Below are 21,659 nucleotides of genomic sequence, written 5' to 3' on the forward strand. Positions count from 1 at the left end.
GTGCGCACTCACAACAATGGCTGAGCGTAACTGGAGTCATGTGCGCACGTATTTTACATCCACAAACAGCCCAGACGTGGTTTGCGATACATGTGGCAAGAAAGTGAGGTGTTGTGGCAACACCACTAACCTTGTCAAACACCTCAAAGTAAATCATATCACAGAATATGACGAGCTTATGTTGAGGCAAACTGAAGAGGAGGAGAAGGACGGGTGCTGCTAGGGTGAGACAGACGTCTCTCAGGGAGTCCTTTAGTGCTGCAGGCAGGCAAGGTGTTCACATAGTGCACAACTTCAGGTTTTTGATTTCTATATGATGAATTCTGCATTATTAAGTGATAAGAACAAGTAATCTGATGTCCTGTAATGATTATGACGCTATAATTTGAGATACAATAAAAGAGTAAAGTTTTTGTACAAAGTATCGGAGCAGTATCGTCGATACCACCCTGAATTTTACGTGGTATGGGATCGGAAAGGAAATCAGTGGTATCACACATCACTAGTGATCAAATGTCAGGCCAAGCTGGAACTGATTCCTGTCTTCTGTAACTTCTACAACACTGTCCAATAGAGACACGTGAATGAAATGCAGCGTCATTAAAAACACTGATGATCTTTATTTAAAAATGTAATACATTTACATCTGAATAAACTTTTAGGCATTACGCTGACGGAGGGATGGATGGACCATGAATGCTTTCTCATCCTTCTTGTCATGCACCATGGAAGTGTCTGAGGGGCTTTTCCACTTGGAATGGGGATACTGTGTCCACACTTCAGAGGTGGAGTTTCCAGCATCTCACCTGGGCCTCATCTGCAAACAATCAGCAGGAGGGCTTCTTAAACCAGCGCTGCCTGCTACTCCTCGCCAGTTTGTTCTGCCATCTCCAGTGGTAACTAGGCTTCCCCTCTGCTCCAGTTCTGGCGTGCTCCTTCCCTGTGTTTAACCTTGTTTTCCCTGTGTTTAGGTCTCCTCTGCCAACGTACTCATCCTACCCTCAAACTCCCTTACCCGTCCAGCAACTTCTTCTCCCTCTGTTGCAGAATTCCCGTTGGATTGTTCCCATCAGGAGCCAGGTGTTCAGTCTCTCGATAGCTTTTCCTCTGGTTCCTGCTGTCTGCTGACACTCCTAGCTCGAGCCACGTTCTCCATTCCCTCTCTAAAGTCTCATAAATAGTTTAACCATGTGCATTGAATCTGCATTTGGGTCTAAGCTTTCTATGCAGGGAAGAAATCATCACAGTGACATCTATTTAATTTTCAATTCAATTTTATTTAAAGAGCGCCAAATGACAGCAACAGTCACCTGAAGGCGCTTTATATTGTAAGATATACTTACAAAGAAAACCCCAACAATCATATGACCCCCTATGAGCAAGCACTTTGGCGACAGTGGGAAGGAAAAACTCCCTTTTAACAGGAAGAAACCTCCAGCAGAACCAGGCTCAGGGAGGGGCGGCCATCTGCTGCGACCGGTTGGGGAGGGGCAAGGAAAATAGTATAAAGACATGGAACAGAGACAGAGGTTAATAACAAGTACCATTCAGTGCAGAGAGGTCTATTAAACATAGAGGGTGAAGAAGAAACACCCAGTGCATCATGGGAATCCCCCGGCAGCCTAATGCTGGGCATACACTGTGCGATTTTTGGCCCATTTTGAGCCGATTTTTCAGTCGTGCGATCGTTTTGGGGATCGTCCCGAGTTTGGCCTTGATCAAACTTCTCACCCCTGCGAGTCAATCCTACAGTTTGATCAGGAGCCGAATAACGCGACTGAAAAATCGCAGCACAGTGTATGCCCAGCTTATTGCAGCATAGAGGATTCAGGATCACCTGAGTAGGCCATCAGATTACTGAAAGGATACTGAAAAAACCCGTCGAAGTAGTCTTAGTCTTCATTGCTGCTGGTCGACTCAATTGAACACCTCTGAAGTTTGCACACAGGCAAGTATTCCTCTTCTTGCTCAAAATCCTCTCGGGAACGCTTCCTCGAGCCTCCAGTTTCATGTTCAAGCTCTTCGTGCGCATCTTCAAAGACTTCAGAGTCATCATCGCTCCATCTCATTCTTTTGTTTGGTCCTAAATCTTCTTCAGCCATCTCTCTAGACCTCTTCCTGGAAACACCTGGCTGAGGGTCCTCTTCTGGGATGTACTGGCGAACATCCATGTGGCCTTCAAATGCCTCCTCATTTTCAATGCCACCAACATTGAAAATGATCACAACCACAGCATCCCCGTGCTGTTCATCGTTGTCACCATTGGCATTATTGTCCCTCACATGAATATTTTGAACATCGTCATCGTCGTCGTCGTCATCGTCATCGTTGCCGTCGCCGCCGTCATCGTCGTCGTCATCGTCGTCGTCATCGTCCCCGTAAAGGTAATTGTCATATTGTGCCAGTACTGAAGCTATTAGCTCATGTAGATAGCAACAATAATCACTGAGAGCGAGATACAGATCGTTCAGGAAGCCATTAGCAGGTTCCTGATCTCCATTTGCCAACATTTGTGGGTTGCAAGATCATTAAATCTTTTAATTAACATCCATAACTATCTGCTGAAAATCTGTTTTTCATCAATTTCAAGACTGAGTACATGTGCTTACCGTTTTGGTTATTTTGTGGTCCGTCTCCACTTGCACTCATTTTGACTACAAGGAACACAAAACAACAATGATCACTAAACCTCAACCCAGAATGTTCAGAGAATTTGCTTTTTTTGTGATGACTTTAGGCTGCGTCCAAACGTACACGGCTATGTTTGAAAACGGACGTTTTTCCTTTTTCGTTTAAAAAAAAAAAAAATCCAGTCCACATGTGCAGTTTTGAAAAAATATCTCCTTCCACATCTAAACACTAAAAACAAAGTGAAACGCTGTCAAGAACACGCCAAATCTTAACCGTGTAGAAATGTTGGCCAATCAGAAGTCTAGAAGCCTGGGTGGGAAAACCTCATAAAACCTTACGTACTTCTGAGAATTTTTTGTCTTTTTCTGGAAAAGCAGCTAATTTTGTGTTACTTTCACGTGCCTTCATCGTTTCAAATGTTAATAACTAAAGACAGACTCACAACTTTGGAATGGACTAAATGCATACAGCATACATAAATGTCATTTTTTTAAATTACATTTCTTCCAAACCGACGTCAGGATTTGGGTTGGGAGAGCGTCTGTGTTGAATGTAGAATCCACGTCTGATGTAAGCGTGTAAAAACTGCAGATACTAAGATTAACAGACACAGTATGTTGTCTACATCTGCCATTGTAGAAATTGATCTCACGTAAACAATAACGTGGCCACAGTGTGACTTCAACAGCGGCGCACACTTTTGACATTGCCTGAGTAAATGTCCGTTTTCCTCGTCCACACCTGAACACAAAAACGTCCTTTTTAAAAATCTCACCTTTCAGTGACTCAATCTGCTGTTTAGGTGTGGACGAAAGGCCCAAATGCAGAGACAAAGCTGCGCTTTCAAAAATAGCCGTGTACATGTGCACGTAGGCTCAGTTTCTCAGAAATTCTAATAGTTTGTTTGAGAACAAAACTTACGTCTTCTCTATTTTCCTAAATGAACAAAATAATCTGAGAAATAATCGTGTTAAAAAGAGCTTCTGTCACTCTAAGATATGATTAAGAACATTTTCTAATTTATGTATCATTTGTCAAATATTACATCAGCTGACAAATAGTTAAGTCTTCATTTGTTTTCCTGAATAATAGATCCACATCATCCTCTCTATGATGGCAGGATGGTACGGCGCAGAGCGGATGTGTTTGACTCCATTAGCTTTCAGGAACACCCTGAATTCCTCAGAACAGAACTGCGGTCCGTTATCACTCACCAGGACGTGGGGAATGCCATGGCGACTAAAGAGACCCCGTAGCACTTGTATGGTTTTACCAGCTGTGGTGCTATCCATAATATGCACTTCAGGCCACTTGGAATGTGCATCTACCACCACCAGGTACATGTGACTTTCAAATGGACCCGCAAAATCCACATGGATCCGTTCCCATGGACAGGAAGGCCACAGCCAAGGGTGTAAAGGCGCTAACCCAGGCTCTTTTTGCACACGCTGACAAGAGTGGCAGGCTTTAGCTTGAAGCTCAATTTGAGAATCAATGCCAGGCCACCAAACATAGCTGCGAGCTAAGCTCTTCATCCTCACCATCCCTGGATGTGCAGTGTGGAGCTCTTTCAGTACATGAGAGCGCAGCTTAGGTGGCACAACCACCCTCAAGCCCCACATGAGGCATCCCTGCTGTATTGTGAGTTCATGTCTGCGCATCAGATAGGGTGACAGCTCTTGATCTGTGTCCTTTGTTGCTGGAAAACGTCCAGTTATTACCATTTCCAGCACACGAGACAAAGTGACATCAGACAAAGTGTCACGTCTGATCTCGGCGACACTGACTGGTAATGTGTCCAGCTGAGATGCGTAGAATACCTCAACTGCTCCCTGTTTCTCTTTCTGTGCAAGGGGCAGAGGTAAACGTGACAGACCGTCAGCATTGGCGTGATGTGCCCCCTTCCGATACTGTAAGGTGTAATTATGTGCTGACAGAAGGAGCGCCCAACGCTGCATTCGCGCAAGTGCCATTGATGGTGTACCTTTTACTGGACTCAGAATTGAGGTCAGTGGGCGATGATCAGTGAGCAAGGTGAACTTGTTACCATGGAGATACTGGTGAAACTTGCGCACTCCAAAAACAATTGCCAACGCCTCCCTCTCGATCTGAGCATAGTTTCGTTCTGCTTTGCTGAGGGTTCGTGAAGCATAAGCAATTGGCCGTTCTTGGCCATCAGGCATGACATGTGAGAGCACGGCTCCAACGCCATATGGTGAAGCGTCACATGCCAAATGGAGAGGCAGTTCAGGATTGTAGTGGGTGAGTATTTTTGGTGAGGCCAGACGTTCTTTAGCATTCTGGAAAGCTGACTCGCAGGCTGATGTCCACTGCCATTTCTTCTCTTTACTGAGTAGCTCATTCAGCGGCTTCAGGACTGTAGCTAAATCAGGTATGAAACGTCCATAATAGTTGAGCATTCCCAGAAAAGAACGTAACTGGCTGACATCAGCTGGTGCTGGAGCTTCCATAACGGCACGCACCTTTTCTGGTGATTTGTGTAACCCTGCCGCATCAATTATGTGGCCCAGGTATTCCACCGATTCTTGGAAAAACAGGCACTTCTCCTGTTTGAGACGCAGGCCATAGTCCTCCAGCCTGCCCAAAACTGCCTTAAGGGATCTCAGGTGTGTCTCTTTATCTGGACCACTGACGAGGATGTCATCCAGATAACAATGGGTGTATGGTAGGCCGAGAAGCACTTGATCCATAGCCTTCTGAAACAATGCAGGTGAAGACGCCACTCCAAAAGGCAAGCGATTGAAACGGAACAGCCCTTTTTGTGTCGAAATAGTCAGCAGCTTCTTAGACTCCTCTTCTACCTCCATCTGTAAGTAGGCATTTGCTAAGTCTAGCTTACTGAAATGCTGACCTCCTGCTAGAGAAGCAAACAGGTCCTCAATGCGTGGAAGTGGGTACTTATCCACACAGAGCTGCGAATTAAGAGTGACCTTGAAATCACCACAGAGTCTCACTGAGCCATCCTTCTTGTTGACAGGGACCACGGGCGTAGCCCAATCACTATGCTCCACTGGTGTGATCACCCCAAGCTCAGTCAGGCGTTTCAGTTCTGCCTCCACCCGAGGGCGGAGAGCATAAGGCACGTTACGTGGTGGACAGAATTTGGGGACACTATCAGGCCTAAGAGTCAATCTGGCTTTAATTCCTTTCATTGTGCCCAGCTCCTTAGAGAAAACTGCAGAGTGTTTCTTTAGCACAGCCTCCAGATTGTCATTTCCGCTTTGCTCTCTGGCATGGACCATCTTTAAGTCTTTCCAGTTCAGCTTAATCACTCTCAGCCACTCCCTACCAAACAGTGGTGGAGCATCCACCTTTACCACGTACAAGGGTAGAGTTGCACGCTGCTTATTCAGTTCAACTTGCACCTTGATGACCCCTTCTGGTGCCAGCGGCTCCCCAGTGTACGTTTTCAGCATGATGTCAGTGGGTTGCAGCGGCAACTGACTCAGCATACTTTTATATTGTTCCCATGGAATCAAAGACACAGCAGCCCCTGTATCCAGCTCCATCTCCATTTTCTTCCCGTTAACTACAGGCATTAGGGAGATACGTGAATATTTCTCTTTTCGTGACAAAGAACACAGCTCCAACTCACTATCAGTGTCGGGTCTGGTTCCTTCACTTTCACTCTCCTCAGCGGCAACATGATGAATTCTCCTCTTTTTGTCCTTTGCTCTGTTTTTAACTGCATTGCCTTTCAGCTCATGTTTCCCCTCTTTCTCTTTCCTGTTCCAATCTTGGCTGCTTCTGGCTCTACCTTTGCACATGCGTTTCGTGTGGCCCTTCCTTCCACACTGGTGACAGTCACGGTCTTTGTACCAGCAGTCATCATCAGTATGATTCATTTTCCCGCAGCGGCGGCATTTTTCACCTCTTTGTGACAGCACTGCATTCACTTTAAGGGAACCACTCAACTGCTGCACTTCACGTGTTGCTGTCTCTGCCGACACAGCATAATCAACTGCTTTGCGAAACGTGAGATCCTTCTCAGTCAAAAGACGCTTCTGCACAGTTTCACACTTTAATCCACACACAAATCTGTCTCGTAGAGCATCTTCCAGATACGCACCAAACTCGCAATGTTCTGACAGTCTTTTCAGCACCGCCACATACTGTGCGACCGTTTCTTCTTCCCCCTGATTCCTCTTGTGGAACCGGAACCTTTCAGCTATTACCAGCGGTTTGGGAGCAAAATGAGCTTGCAAAACACCCACAATATTGTCATACTGCATTGTCCCAGGCTTGCTTGGCGCCACTAGATTACGCAGCAGACTGTACGTCTTGGGACCCATCACACTCAGCAGCACCGGGACCCGTTTCTCAGGCTGAATGTCATTAGCAAGGGTGTAATGCTCAAAACGTTCAATATACGTCGCCCATTGCTCACCAGCATCATCAAAAGGGTCCATCTGTCCAATCATTCCAGCCATGATGTATCCGCTGTCCACAGCCAACACTGTCGTTTTTGACTCGTCGGCGAAAAGCAGCTAGCAGCTAGCTCCGATGCTAATTCACCACGCGATCGTCCGTTTTCAGTCCGAACTCGGCCACGCAGTCAGTTCATGCTCAGTAGACAGCCAAGTCTTCCAGACGTCACAACTCGTCGCCAATTTATGTTATATTTCCACTGTAGTGTCAATACACTATTAAGGATTATGCCGAGTCAGAAATAACATACAACAGTTTGTTTACAAGTTGACTTCTTCTTTATTGGGCTCACACAGAAGTAACATACACACATAACTGGGCGTGGTGCCCCCTACTGGCAATGGCTTGCATAGCACACAATAATTCTTGGTTCATACATAACAGCTACATTGTAGCTTGCCATCACCAGTGTGTGAATGTGTGTGTGAATGGGTGGATGACAGGTTGTGTAAAGCACTTTGGGGTCCTTAGGGACTAGAAAAGCGCTATACAAATACAGGCCATTTACCATTTACTGTTGCACGTCATCTGTGTCCTCATGTTTAGCCTGCCGCGGCCGTTGGTTGGAGGAGCCGCAATAGTTTGGAAAGGAAGGAAGCAGTAAGGTCAGTTTCCATTCTGGGTTTTCAGCATTAATAAAGAAACCTGCAACAAGGTGAGTAATGTTTGAGGTCCAAAAGAAATCAACACAGAGAAATTTTTACAGTGCTTTTCTACTCTACCTGAACATTCAAAGCGCTCTATACAGGTTGCCTCATTCACACCTGTTCATAGAAGCCCTTTTTCTGTGCTTTCTACCTAACATTCACACACATTCATACTCTGATGAATGCATCAGAGAGTGACTTGGGGTTAATGTCTTGCCCAAGGACAGTTAGCATGCACTCTGGAGCAGCCAGGGATCGACCCAAAAACCATCTGATTAGTAGATGACCTGCTCCACCTCCTGAGCCACAGCCACCCCTTTCAGAGGTAAAGAATGATTTAGAAAGTAAGTACAGTAATTTTTTGAGGTGATTTGATTTAAAAAAAATCATTTTTGCTTCTAATTACATAATTAAGGTGTAATTACATCTTCCAACAAATTGATACATAAACGTATCATTTATCTACTAAAAATACATAGGAGCTGGCGTCATGTTGTGGAAGCTGCCATCTTGCCCCACCATCATACACTGGCTGAGATGGGCATCGCTGCGCCGCCTTTTCATGTTTTATGTAAGTGGATTTATACATTACTTTGAATTTAAAGATGTCAAATAGCTCTTTCACACTACATATGACTATTTCACATTTGTACATGTATATTTTGGTGATCTCTTTCTCAGTATGTTTTTCTTCTTATGGAAATAAGCTAATTTTAAACCAGTTAATGTTAGGCTCCAGTGTCCTAAGAAATCACACCTTTCCCCTGATAAACAAATTGATTGGATTCTCTCATTGTGTGGGAATTGATTATCAATTACAACTTCAATGAGCCACTTCAAAGAAAGTTTCACCCGCGTGGGCAGCAACAGAAAGTCCAGATGTGGAAACAGAAGGTTTCCACATTAAAATATCGATATTTGAATCATTTTGGGGTAAATTGTAGTTTTTCATTAACAGGAACACAGTGGAAAGAAACTATCATTCAGATTGTCTACATTGGAAAGAACTACTCCCTCTTCCGCCTTTTATAGTCATGTGTGAAATACGGCTGTATAAATGTGTGGCAGCCTGTGGCGTGCGCACTCACAACAATGGCTGAGCGTAACTGGAGTCATGTGCGCACGTATTTTACATCCACAAACAGCCCAGACGTGGTTTGCGATACATGTGGCAAGAAAGTGAGGTGTTGTGGCAACACCACTAACCTTGTCAAACACCTCAAAGTAAATCATATCACAGAATATGACGAGCTTATGTTGAGGCAAACTGAAGAGGAGGAGAAGGACGTGTGCTGCTAGGGTGAGACAGACGTCTCTCAGGGAGTCCTTTAGTGCTGCAGGCAGGCAAGGTGTTCACATAGTGCACAACTTCAGGTTTTTGATTTCTATATGATGAATTCTGCATTATTAAGTGATAAGAACAAGTAATCTGATGTCCTGTAATGATTATGACGCTATAATTTGAGATACAATAAAAGAGTAAAGTTTTTGTACAAAGTATCGGAGCAGTATCGTCGATACCACCCTGAATTTTACTTGGTATGGGATCGGAAAGGAAATCAGTGGTATCACACATCACTAGTGATCAAATGTCAGGCCAAGCTGGAACTGATTCCTGTCTTCTGTAACTTCTACAACACTGTCCAATAGAGACACGTGAATGAAATGCAGCGTCATTAAAAACACTGATGATCTTTATTTAAAAATGTAATACATTTACATCTGAATAAACTTTTAGGCATTACGCTGACGGAGGGATGGATGGACCATGAATGCTTTCTCATCCTTCTTGTCATGCACCATGGAAGTGTCTGAGGGGCTTTTCCACTTGGAATGGGGATACTGTGTCCACACTTCAGAGGTGGAGTTTCCAGCATCTCACCTGGGCCTCATCTGCAAACAATCAGCAGGAGGGCTTCTTAAACCAGCGCTGCCTGCTACTCCTCGCCAGTTTGTTCTGCCATCTCCAGTGGTAACTAGGCTTCCCCTCTGCTCCAGTTCTGGCGTGCTCCTTCCCTGTGTTTAACCTTGTTTTCCCTGTGTTTAGGTCTCCTCTGCCAACGTACTCATCCTACCCTCAAACTCCCTTACCCGTCCAGCAACTTCTTCTCCCTCTGTTGCAGAATTCCCGTTGGATTGTTCCCATCAGGAGCCAGGTGTTCAGTCTCTCGATAGCTTTTCCTCTGGTTCCTGCTGTCTGCTGACACTCCTAGCTCGAGCCACGTTCTCCATTCCCTCTCTAAAGTCTCATAAATAGTTTAACCATGTGCATTGAATCTGCATTTGGGTCTAAGCTTTCTATGCAGGGAAGAAATCATCACAGTGACATCTATTTAATTTTCAATTCAATTTTATTTAAAGAGCGCCAAATGACAGCAACAGTCACCTGAAGGCGCTTTATATTGTAAGATATACTTACAAAGAAAACCCCAACAATCATATGACCCTCTATGAGCAAGCACTTTGGCGACAGTGGGAAGGAAAAACTCCCTTTTAACAGGAAGAAACCTCCAGCAGAACCAGGCTCAGGGAGGGGCGGCCATCTGCTGCGACCGGTTGGGGAGGGGCAAGGAAAATAGTATAAAGACATGGAACAGAGACAGAGGTTAATAACAAGTACCATTCAGTGCAGAGAGGTCTATTAAACATAGTGGGTGAAGAAGAAACACCCAGTGCATCATGGGAATCCCCCGGCAGCCTAATGCTGGGCATACACTGTGCGATTTTTGGCCCATTTTGAGCCGATTTTTCAGTCGTGCGATCGTTTTGGGGATCGTCCCGAGTTTGGCCTTGATCAAACTTCTCACCCCTGCGAGTCAATCCTACAGTTTGATCAGGAGCCGAATAACGCGACTGAAAAATCGCAGCACAGTGTATGCCCAGCTTATTGCAGCATAGAGGATTCAGGATCACCTGAGTAGGCCATCAGATTACTGAAAGGATACTGAAAAAACCCGTCGAAGTAGTCTTAGTCTTCATTGCTGCTGGTCGACTCAATTGAACACCTCTGAAGTTTGCACACAGGCAAGTATTCCTCTTCTTGCTCAAAATCCTCTCGGGAACGCTTCCTCGAGCCTCCAGTTTCGTGTTCAAGCTCTTCGTGCGCATCTTCAAATACTTCAGAGTCATCATCGCTCCATCTCATTCTTTTGTTTGCTCCTAAATCTTCTTCATCCCTCTCTCTAGACCTCTTCCTGGAAACACCTGGCTGAGGGTCCTCTTCTGGGATGTACTGGCGAACATCCATGCGGCCTTCAAATGCCGCCTCATTTTCAATGCCACCAACATTGAAAATGATCACAACCACAGCATCCCCGTGCTGTTCATCGTTGTCACCATTGGCATTATTGTCCCTCACATGAATATTTTGAACATCGTCGTCGTCGTCATCGTCATCGTCATCGTCATCGTTGCCGTCGCCGTCGCCGTCGCCGCCGTCATTGTCGTCATCGTTGTCGTCATCGTCGTCGTCGTCATCGTCGTTGTCGTCGTCGTCGTCATCGTCGTCATCGTCGTCGTCGTCATCGTCGTCATCGTCATCGTCTTCGTCCCCGTAAAGGTAATTGTCATATTGTGCCAGTACTGAAGCTATTAGCTCATCTAGATAGCAACAATATTCATGGAGAGCGCGATACAGTCTGTTCAGGAAGCCATTAGCAGGTTCCTGATCTCCATTTGCCAACATTCGTGGGTTAACCTGTTGGCCTGCAAGATCATTAAATCTTTTAATTAACATCCATAACTATCTGCTGAAAATCTGTTTTTCATCAATTTCAAGACTGAGTACATGTGCTTACCGTTTTGGTTATTTTGTGGTCCGTCTCCACTTGCACTCATTTTGACTACAAGGAACACAAAACAACAATGATCACTAAACCTCAACCCAGAATGTTCAGAGAATTTGCTTTTTTTGTGATGACTTTAGGCTGCGTCCAAACGTACACGGCTATGTTTGAAAACGGACAATTTTCCTTTTTCGTTTAAAAAAAAAAAATCCAGTCCACATGTGCAGTTTTGAAAAAATATCTCCTTCCACATCTAAACACTAAAAACAAAGTGAAACGCTGTCAAGAACACGCCAAATCTTAACCGTGTAGAAATGTTGGCCAATCAGAAGTCTAGAAGCCTGGGTGGGAAAACCTCATAAAACCTTACGTACTTCTGAGAAGTTTTTGTCTTTTTCTGGAAAAGCAGCTAATTTTGTGTTACTTTCACGTGCCTTCATCGTTTCAAATGTTAATAACTAAAGACAGACTCACAACTTTGGAATGGACTAAATGCATACAGCATACATAAATGTCATTTTTTTAAATTACATTTCTTCCAAACCGACGTCAGGATTTGGGTTGGGAGAGCGTCTGTGTTGAATGTAGAATCCACGTCTGATGTAAGCGTGTAAAAACTGCAGATACTAAGATTAACAGACACAGTATGTTGTCTACATCTGCCATTGTAGAAATTGATCTCATGTAAACAATAACGTGGCCACAGCGTGACTTCAACAGCGGCGCACACTTTTGACATTGCCTGAGTAAATGTCCGTTTTCCTCGTCCACACCTGAACACAAAAACGTGCTTTTTAAAAATCTCACCTTTCAGTGACTCAATCTGCTGTTTAGGTGTGGACGAAAGGCCCAAATGCAGAGACAAAGCTGCGCTTTCAAAAATAGCCGTGTACATGTGCACGTAGGCTCAGTTTCTCAGAAATTCTAATAGTTTGTTTGAGAACAAAACTTACGTCTTCTCTATTTTCCTAAATGAACAAAATAATCTGAGAAATAATCGTGTTAAAAAGAGCTTCTGTCACTCTAAGATATGATTAAGAACATTTTCTAATTTATGTATCATTTGTCAAATATTACATCAGCTGACAAATAGTTAAGTCTTCATTTGTTTTCCTGAATAATAGATCCACATCATCCTCTCTATGATGGAAAATATAGTCTAGTCTTGCACAATGTAAAGTACATAAATACTGTCCTGGCAAGCAGGGAAATCAGGCTTTATATATTTAAGTAAATGATCTTGAGTTTATAAACTGAAATTTGAGCTTACTTTAGTTCTTGGTAGATTACACAGCAGTTAATCCTCAGGGAAACGTCCAAATGTCACTAAATAGTGGTCTGCTTTCATTCGGTTGCAGTGTCTCTTCAGTTTTGTGTTCATATGCTGATGTTTTCATTCAAACATGTTTAAATGCTGTGATGTCACTTTAGCAGCAAAGACTGCGGAATGTGCAGAGATTCTTTTGACATCAAGTTGTTTGCTCAGATTTTGATATCTTTTAAATGGAGACAAAACAAAACGCTATGGCAACAAAACAACAAGCTGTTTCCAGTGCTTAATATTTAACATGTCTTTGTTATAAATTTTATTTGTACAAATCTGTGATGTTGATGTGCACAACGTGGGATTTAGACCTCGGAGGGTTAATCAACAAATCACGAAAAATTAGGTTTAAATTTCTGTTCATGACGGTGCAGATTTCTGACATTTTGTGTACTTGAAGCATTTAACAATTTGATTGTTTTCTAATAAAAACTGTGTGAAACTCAAGTTAGAACTGTGTTTGTAAATGAACCGTCCCATGTTGTGTAGCTTTCTGGATTTTATACTTATTGGGCTACATATCAATTTACTATACAGGCTATACAGTAGATAAAATCTAAACTCACATGTTTTATGTAACTAAAGTGTTTAATCATGTGGGCTACAGACAGTAATCAAGTTATGGACTATATTGATATGAAAAACATGCATACTTAGTGCATTTGAATCATTTTAACCATATGTAACCACCTGCATGTCATGGTCCTGGGACTTCTACCTGGTTTTTTGTGTGTCTTGTATTGTTGTTGTTTGATGTCAGCTTTAGGGTCCCTCGGTTGTTCTGTTAAGATGTTGCTTATTTGATTTCCCCTCGTGACTTTACCCCCTGTGTGCCCCCTCTGTGTATCTGCCAGCCCCCATGCCTCGTTTCTCCTCCTTGTGTTTTATTCCATGTTTTCCCAGCCCGCTATGTCTGTGTTCTCTTCCAATCTGGTCTGCGTCTCTGTGTGCTTCCTGTTTTACTTTGATAGTCTCCCGTCAGTGTTGTGTTACTCCTGCCGTGTCTCGTTATGATTATCAGTGTCGCCTGTGTTCCCCGTGTGCTCCCACTTCCCTCGTTAACCCTCTGTGTATTTGTGTCCACGTCTCCTACATTACCTACATAATAGAGCTATAATAAATGTTTGTTTGGGGTTTTTTTAAGTACAGAAATCAGCTGCTAAAATAATTGTTTTGACTTTTTGGGAATGCTTTACGGTCTGTTCTGTAGGAACGCTGAATTAATATATTGACTGTCTGGCCCCTTCTGGCTATTTAATAGTTGCTGAAGGAGATTTTGTTCATCCCCAGCTAATCTCATCCATATTTATATAAAATCTAGCATACTCCACACCACACAAAGTCAGAAGCCAGTTAAAATCTGTATGTGGTACCTGAGGCGGTGCTGCACTGACCAGTTGTTTCTGGCTATTTGCTGGTTCAGCCTGCCTATCACTGCAACTCTTGGCTCTTATTGGTCAGGCTGGTGTGTGTGTGTGTGTGTGTGTGTGTGTGTGTGTGTGCATTGTAAAGACTTGATTCCCACAGTCCAAGTCAGGGTTTTAAAATGCGTTGCTGTCTCCATCCAGCATCAAAGCTGCATTGAAATTTCCTTCAATGAAATTTTGGCTCAAAGAAAAACAGTGTTGTTACTGTCAATCTCCAGTTAAAATAAAAGTGTAATTAAACCAAACGAAAGTAATGTACTAATGCTGGTCAAGACATTACCTGTAGCTGAGTGACATTTCCTCCAATTTCTGTTGGTGTCTGCAGTTTCCACTGGGGCTTAGTGTCTACTGCTACCCGACTGCACCACCATCCTCCACATTGCTATGCGTCCATTGGTGGTGCCAGCTGCTAGGATTTCTGAGTGTTGCAGAATTTTTAAAAAAGCAACGAGTTTTGTTTTTTTTAACCTATGCATTTGGAAACATTCAGGAATATGGTGATGGGAAAGAAAAAGGTGGTTTCCATGAAGTCTCCCTCTCGCATCCACCTTCCATACTGCCAAAGCTCCAGACTGTCAATAACAATAATAACAGTAATAGTTAACAGTTAATTTGCCTAGCACTTTCAAAACAGTTACAAAGTGTGTTAAAGAACACAATAAAATCTTAGTTAAAAACTCAAAAGAAAAGTTCAAAGAGTTAAAACACGAAACGGTTTGTTTTCTTTTTGCATTGAGCCAGGCTGCACGGACAGCTAAGAGTGTCTGATGTGCAGAATGCAGGCAGTGACTTGGTTCATAAAAAGTGACCAAATCTGTAACAAGGCTTGTACCCATGTATCGTATACCCAAAAGGTTGTGAGGAGGAGAATGATGATTTATTTCTTTGAATTTGTTATAAGTCTGGCAGCTGAGATTTAAATGAGCTGGAGGTGAAAGATGGACTTCTGGCTGAGATCCCAGTAGAAGGAATTACAATTATTCAAACACAATGAGATAAAAGGATTTAATGGGTGTGATAAATGTGGTTGCACTCACCTGTTCACGGCACCTGATGTTAATGAGCAGAAAGGTAGGGTGAGCATGAGGCGAAACCTTCTGTTGACTGCAGCTTGAGCGCAGCTTGAATCATTTTGATGCATCTTTTGGTTTATGTATACTTCTGCACTAAGTTATGCAATAGGCCAATGTTGAAATTTGGCATAGTAAATGGTGCAGTTATTTGTGCAGTCTGTGCATTTGTTTAATGGTTTGAGGCCGTGTGCCGATTTGTACAGTGGACAGTTGTATGTGGAATAAAAGTAGCAAATAGTACAGAGGTGTATCTCATGGGGCGATCGTGGCTCAAGAGTTGGGAGTTCGCCTTGTAATCGGAAGGTTGCCGGTTCGAGCCCCGGCTTGGACAGTCTCGGTCGTTGTGTCCTTGGGCAAGACACTTCACCCGTTGCCGCCTGGTGGTGGTCAGAGGGCCCGGTGGTGCCAGTGTCCGGCAGCCTCGCCTCTGTCAGTGCGCCCCAGGGTGGCTGTGGCTACATTGTAGCTTGCCATCACCAGTGTGTGAATGTGTGTGTGAATGGGTGGATGACAGGTTGTGTAAAGCGCTTTGGGGTCCTTAGGGACTAGAAAAGCGCTATACAAATACAGGCCATTTACCATTTACTGTTGCACGTCATCTGTGTCCTCATGTTTAGCCTGCCGCGGCCGTTGGTTGGAGGAGCCGCAATAGTTTGGAAAGGAAGGAAGCAGTAAGGTCAGTTTCCATTCTGGGTTTTCAGCATTAATAAAGAAACCTGCAACAAGGTGAGTAATGTTTGAGGTCCAAAAGAAATCAACACAGAGAAATTTTTACAGTGCTTTTCTACTCTACCTGAACATTCAAAGCGCTCTATACAGGTTGCCTCATTCACACCTGTTCATAGAAGCCCTTTTTCTGTGCTTTCTACCTAACATTCACACACATTCATACTCTGATGAATGCATCAGAGAGTGACTTGGGGTTAATGTCTTGCCCAAGGACAGTTAGCATGCACTCTGGAGCAGCCAGGGATCGACCCAAAAACCATCTGATTAGTAGATGACCTGCTCCACCTCCTGAGCCACAGCCACCCCTTTCAGAGGTAAAGAATGATTTAGAAAGTAAGTACAGTAATTTTTTGAGGTGATTTGATTAAAAAAAATCATTTTTGCTTCTAATTACATAATTAAGGTGTAATTACATCTTCCAACAAATTGATACATAAACGTATCATTTATCTACTAAAAATACATAGGAGCTGGCGTCATGTTGTGGAAGCTGCCATCTTGCCCCACCATCATACACTGGCTGAGATGGGCATCGCTGCGCCGCCTTTTCATGTTTTATGTAAGTGGATTTATACATTACTTTGAATTTAAAGATGTCAAATAGCTCTTTCACACTACATATGACTATTTCACATTTGTACATGTATATTTTGGTGATCTCTTTCTCAGTATGTTTTTCTTCTTATGGAAATAAGCTAATTTTAAACCAGTTAATGTTAGGCTCCAGTGTCCTAAGAAATCACACCTTTCCCCTGATAAACAAATTGATTGGATTCTCACATTGTGTGGGAATTGATTATCAATTACAACTTCAATGAGCCACTTCAAAGAAAGTTTCACCCGCGTGGGCAGCAACAGAAAGTCCAGATGTGGAAACAGAAGGTTTCCACATTAAAATATCGATATTTGAATCATTTTGGGGTAAATTGTAGTTTTTCATTAACAGGAACACAGTGGAAAGAAACTATCATTCAGATTGTCTACATTGGAAAGAACTACTCCCTCTTCCGCCTTTTATAGTCATGTGTGAAATACAGCTGTATAAATGTGTGGCAGCCTGTGGCGTGCGCACTCACAACAATGGCTGAGCGTAACTGGAGTCATGTGCGCACGTATTTTACATCCACAAACAGCCCAGACGTGGTTTGCGATACATGTGGCAAGAAAGTGAGGTGTTGTGGCAACACCACTAACCTTGTCAAACACCTCAAAGTAAATCATATCACAGAATATGACGAGCTTATGTTGAGGCAAACTGAAGAGGAGGAGAAGGACGGGTGCTGCTAGGGTGAGACAGACGTCTCTCAGGGAGTCCTTTAGTGCTGCAGGCAGGCAAGGTGTTCACATAGTGCACAACTTCAGGTTTTTGATTTCTATATGATGAATTCTGCATTATTAAGTGATAAGAACAAGTAATCTGATGTCCTGTAATGATTATGACGCTATAATTTGAGATACAATAAAAGAGTAAAGTTTTTGTACAAAGTATCGGAGCAGTATCGTCGATACCACCCTGAATTTTACTTGGTATGGGATCGGAAAGGAAATCAGTGGTATCACACATCACTAGTGATCAAATGTCAGGCCAAGCTGGAACTGATTCCTGTCTTCTGTAACTTCTACAACACTGTCCAATAGAGACACATGAATGAACTGCAGCGTCATTAAAAACACTGATGATCTTTATTTAAAAATGTAATACATTTACATCTGAATAAACTTTTAGGCATTACGCTGACGGAGGGATGGATGGACCATGAATGCTTTCTCATCCTTCTTGTCATGCACCATGGAAGTGTCTGAGGGGCTTTTCCACTTGGAATGGGGATACTGTGTCCACACTTCAGAGGTGGAGTTTCCAGCATCTCACCTGGGCCTCATCTGCAAACAATCAGCAGGAGGGCTTCTTAAACCAGCGCTGCCTGCTACTCCTCGCCAGTTTGTTCTGCCATCTCCAGTGGTAACTAGGCTTCCCCTCTGCTCCAGTTCTGGCGTGCTCCTTCCCTGTGTTTAACCTTGTTTTCCCTGTGTTTAGGTCTCCTCTGCCAACGTACTCATCCTACCCTCAAACTCCCTTACCCGTCCAGCAACTTCTTCTCCCTCTGTTGCAGAATTCCCGTTGGATTGTTCCCATCAGGAGCCAGGTGTTCAGTCTCTCGATAGCTTTTCCTCTGGTTCCTGCTGTCTGCTGACACTCCTAGCTCGAGCCACGTTCTCCATTCCCTCTCTTTAAACAAAGTCTTATAAATAGTTTAACCATGTGCATTGAATCTGCATTTGGGTCTAAGCTTTCTATGCAGGGAAGAAATCATCACAGTGACATCTATTTAATTTTCAATTCAATTTTATTTAAAGAGCGCCAAATGACAGCAACAGTCACCTGAAGGCGCTTTATATTGTAAGATATACTTACAAAGAAAACCCCAACAATCATATGACCCCCTATGAGCAAGCACTTTGGCGACAGTGGGAAGGAAAAACTCCCTTTTAACAGGAAGAAACCTCCAGCAGAACCAGGCTCAGGGAGGGGCGGCCATCTGCTGCGACCGGTTGGGGAGGGGCAAGGAAAATAGTATAAAGACATGGAACAGAGACAGAGGTTAATAACAAGTACCATTCAGTGCAGAGAGGTCTATTAAACATAGTGGGTGAAGAAGAAACACCCAGTGCATCATGGGAATCCCCCGGCAGCCTAATGCTGGGCATACACTGTGCGATTTTTGGCCCATTTTGAGCCGATTTTTCAGTCGTGCGATCGTTTTGGGGATCGTCCCGAGTTTGGCCTTGATCAAACTTCTCACCCCTGCGAGTCAATCCTACAGTTTGATCAGGAGCCGAATAACGCGACTGAAAAATCGCAGCACAGTGTATGCCCAGCTTATTGCAGCATAGAGGATTCAGGATCACCTGAGTAGGCCATCAGATTACTGAAAGGATACTGAAAAAACCCGTCGAAGTAGTCTTAGTCTTCATTGCTGCTGGTCGACTCAATTGAACACCTCTGAAGTTTGCACACAGGCAAGTATTCCTCTTCTTGCTCAAAATCCTCTCGGGAACGCTTCCTCGAGCCTCCAGTTTCGTGTTCAAGCTCTTCGTGCGCATCTTCAAATACTTCAGAGTCATCATCGCTCCATCTCATTCTTTTGTTTGCTCCTAAATCTTCTTCATCCCTCTCTCTAGACCTCTTCCTGGAAACACCTGGCTGAGGGTCCTCTTCTGGGATGTACTGGCGAACATCCATGTGGCCTTCAAATGCCTCCTCATTTTCAATGCCACCAACATTGAAAATGATCACCACCACAGCATCCCCGTGCTGTTCATCGTTGTCACCATTGGCATTATTGTCCCTCACATGAATATTTTGAACATCGTCGTCGTCGTCATCGTCATCGTTGCCGTCGCCGTCGCCGTCGCCGCCGTCATTGTCGTCATCGTTGTCGTCATCGTCGTTGTCGTTGTCGTCGTCGTCGTCATCGTCGTTGTCGTCGTCGTCGTCGTCGTCGTCATCGTCGTCATCGTCGTCGTCGTCATCGTCATCGTCGTCATCGTCATCGTCATCGTCTTCGTCCCCGTAAAGGTAATTGTCATATTGTGCCAGTACTGAAGCTATTAGCTCATCTAGATAGCAACAATATTCATGGAGAGCGCGATACAGTCTGTTCAGGAAGCCATTAGCAGGTTCCTGATCTCCATTTGCCAACATTCGTGGGTTAACCTGTTGGCCTGCAAGATCATTAAATCTTTTAATTAACATCCATAACTATCTGCTGAAAATCTGTTTTTCATCAATTTCAAGACTGAGTACATGTGCTTACCGTTTTGGTTATTTTGTGGTCCGTCTCCACTTGCACTCATTTTGACTACAAGGAACACAAAACAACAATGATCACTAAACCTCAACCCAGAATGTTCAGAGAATTTGCTTTTTTTGTGATGACTTTAGGCTGCGTCCAAACGTACACGGCTATGTTTGAAAACTGACAATTTTCCTTTTTCGTTTAAAAAAAAATAATCCAGTCCACATGTGCAGTTTTGAAAACATATCTCCTTCCACATCTAAACACTAAAAACAAAGTGAAACGCTGTCAAGAACACGCCAAATCTTAACCGTGTAGAAATGTTGGCCAATCAGAAGTCTAGAAGCCTGGGTGGGAAAACCTCATAAAACCTTACGTACTTCTGAGAAGTTTTTGTCTTTTTCTGGAAAAGCAGCTAATTTTGTGTTACTTTCACGTGCCTTCATCGTTTCAAATGTTAATAACTAAAGACAGACTCACAACTTTGGAATGGACTAAATGCATACAGCATACATAAATGTCATTTTTTTAAATTACATTTCTTCCAAACCGACGTCAGGATTTGGGTTGGGAGAGCGTCTGTGTTGAATGTAGAATCCACGTCTGATGTAAGCGTGTAAAAACTGCAGATACTAAGATTAACAGACACAGTATGTTGTCTACATCTGCCATTGTAGAAATTGATCTCACGTAAACAATAACGTGGCCACAGCGTGACTTCAACAGCGGCGCACACTTTTGACATTGCCTGAGTAAATGTCCGTTTTCCTCGTCCACACCTGAACACAAAAACGTCCTTTTTAAAAATCTCACCTTTCAGTGACTCAATCTGCTGTTTAGGTGTGGACGAAAGGCCCAAATGCAGAGACAAAGCTGCGCTTTCAAAAATAGCCGTGTACATGTGCACGTAGGCTCAGTTTCTCAGAAATTCTAATAGTTTGTTTGAGAACAAAACTTACGTCTTCTCTATTTTCCTAAATGAACAAAATAATCTGAGAAATAATCGTGTTAAAAAGAGCTTCTGTCACTCTAAGATATGATTAAGAACATTTTCTAATTTATGTATCATTTGTCAAATATTACATCAGCTGACAAATAGTTAAGTCTTCATTTGTTTTCCTGAATAATAGATCCACATCATCCTCTCTATGATGGAAAATATAGTCTAGTCTTGCACAATGTAAAGTACATAAATACTGTCCTGGCAAGCAGGGAAATCAGGCTTTATATATTTAAGTAAATGATCTTGAGTTTATAAACTGAAATTTGAGCTTACTTTAGTTCTTGGTAGATTACACAGCAGTTAATCCTCAGGGAAACGTCCAAATGTCACTAAATAGTGGTCTGCTTTCATTCGGTTGCAGTGTCTCTTCAGTTTTGTGTTCATATGCTGATGTTTTCATTCAAACATGTTTAAATGCTGTGATGTCACTTTAGCAGCAAAGACTGCGGAATGTGCAGAGATTCTTTTGACATCAAGTTGTTTGCTCAGATTTTGATATCTTTTAAATGGAGACAAAACAAAACGCTATGGCAACAAAACAACAAGCTGTTTCCAGTGCTTAATATTTAACATGTCTTTGTTATAAATTTTATTTGTACAAATCTGTGATGTTGATGTGCACAACGTGGGATTTAGACCTCGGAGGGTTAATCAACAAATCACGAAAAATTAGGTTTAAATTTCTGTTCATGACGGTGCAGATTTCTGACATTTTGTGTACTTGAAGCATTTAACAATTTGATTGTTTTCTAATAAAAACTGTGTGAAACTCAAGTTAGAACTGTGTTTGTAAA

At 43.1% G+C, this 21,659-nt stretch overlaps 2 protein-coding genes and 1 long non-coding RNA gene across 5 annotated transcripts; 1 reads left to right on the forward strand and 2 right to left on the reverse strand.

The window, feature by feature from the left end:
* Window positions 1–1,256: 1,256 nt before the first annotated feature.
* LOC146568309 (uncharacterized) lies at window positions 1,257–12,945 on the reverse strand. Its single transcript, XM_085283494.1, has 6 exons — window positions 12,783–12,945; window positions 11,525–11,569; window positions 10,699–11,432; window positions 7,040–7,121; window positions 2,610–2,654; window positions 1,257–2,494 (listed from the first exon to the last, which is right to left on the reverse strand). Exons 2-6 carry the CDS (start codon window positions 11,562–11,564, stop codon window positions 1,893–1,895), a joined length of 1,503 nt encoding a protein of 500 aa, XP_085139620.1. The 5' UTR covers window positions 11,565–11,569; window positions 12,783–12,945; the 3' UTR covers window positions 1,257–1,892.
* A 3,352-nt stretch (window positions 12,946–16,297) lies between these two features.
* Window positions 16,298–18,285, forward strand: LOC146568310 (uncharacterized). Of its 3 annotated transcripts, XR_014893603.1 has the most exons (4): window positions 16,300–16,398; window positions 16,533–16,624; window positions 17,792–18,025; window positions 18,101–18,285. It is a non-coding gene; the product is annotated as an uncharacterized LOC146568310 (long non-coding RNA). The 3 variants fall into 3 exon arrangements; XR_014893604.1 differs by having other exon boundaries at window positions 16,298–16,379; window positions 17,792–18,285; XR_014893602.1 differs by having other exon boundaries at window positions 17,792–18,285.
* Window positions 18,286–18,391: 106 nt separating this feature from the next.
* LOC146568311 (uncharacterized) lies at window positions 18,392–21,285 on the reverse strand. Its single transcript, XM_085284288.1, has 3 exons — window positions 21,139–21,285; window positions 19,881–19,925; window positions 18,392–19,788 (listed from the first exon to the last, which is right to left on the reverse strand). Exons 2-3 carry the CDS (start codon window positions 19,918–19,920, stop codon window positions 19,028–19,030), a joined length of 801 nt encoding a protein of 266 aa, XP_085140414.1. The 5' UTR covers window positions 19,921–19,925; window positions 21,139–21,285; the 3' UTR covers window positions 18,392–19,027.
* Window positions 21,286–21,659: the final 374 nt, after the last annotated feature.

This window comes from Mchenga conophoros, linkage group LG8, assembly GCF_057382185.1.
Source record: "Mchenga conophoros isolate Kocher_MC1m ecotype Shallow Benthic linkage group LG8, M_conophoros_male_GT1.1, whole genome shotgun sequence".
In the NCBI taxonomy this organism is placed as follows: domain Eukaryota; kingdom Metazoa; phylum Chordata; class Actinopteri; order Cichliformes; family Cichlidae; genus Mchenga; species Mchenga conophoros.

What these genes read in the sequence shown, in the direction of transcription:
- LOC146568309 (XM_085283494.1), bottom strand. Translation starts at nt 11,564, where the DNA reads ATGAGTGCAAGTGGAGACGGACCACAAAATAACCAAAACG. An exon ending in CGACCAGCAGCAATGAAGAC is followed by an intron (nt 7,122 to 10,698) that starts TAAGACTACTTC and finishes TTCGCCGACGAG; the next exon opens with TCAAAAACGACAGTGTTGGC. An exon ending in GGACCCTTTTGATGATGCTG is followed by an intron (nt 2,655 to 7,039) that starts GTGAGCAATGGG and finishes TGTTCCTTGTAG; the next exon opens with TCAAAATGAGTGCAAGTGGA.
- LOC146568311 (XM_085284288.1), bottom strand. Translation starts at nt 19,920, where the DNA reads ATGAGTGCAAGTGGAGACGGACCACAAAATAACCAAAACG. An exon ending in ACCACAAAATAACCAAAACG is followed by an intron (nt 19,789 to 19,880) that starts GTAAGCACATGT and finishes ATGATCTTGCAG; the next exon opens with GCCAACAGGTTAACCCACGA.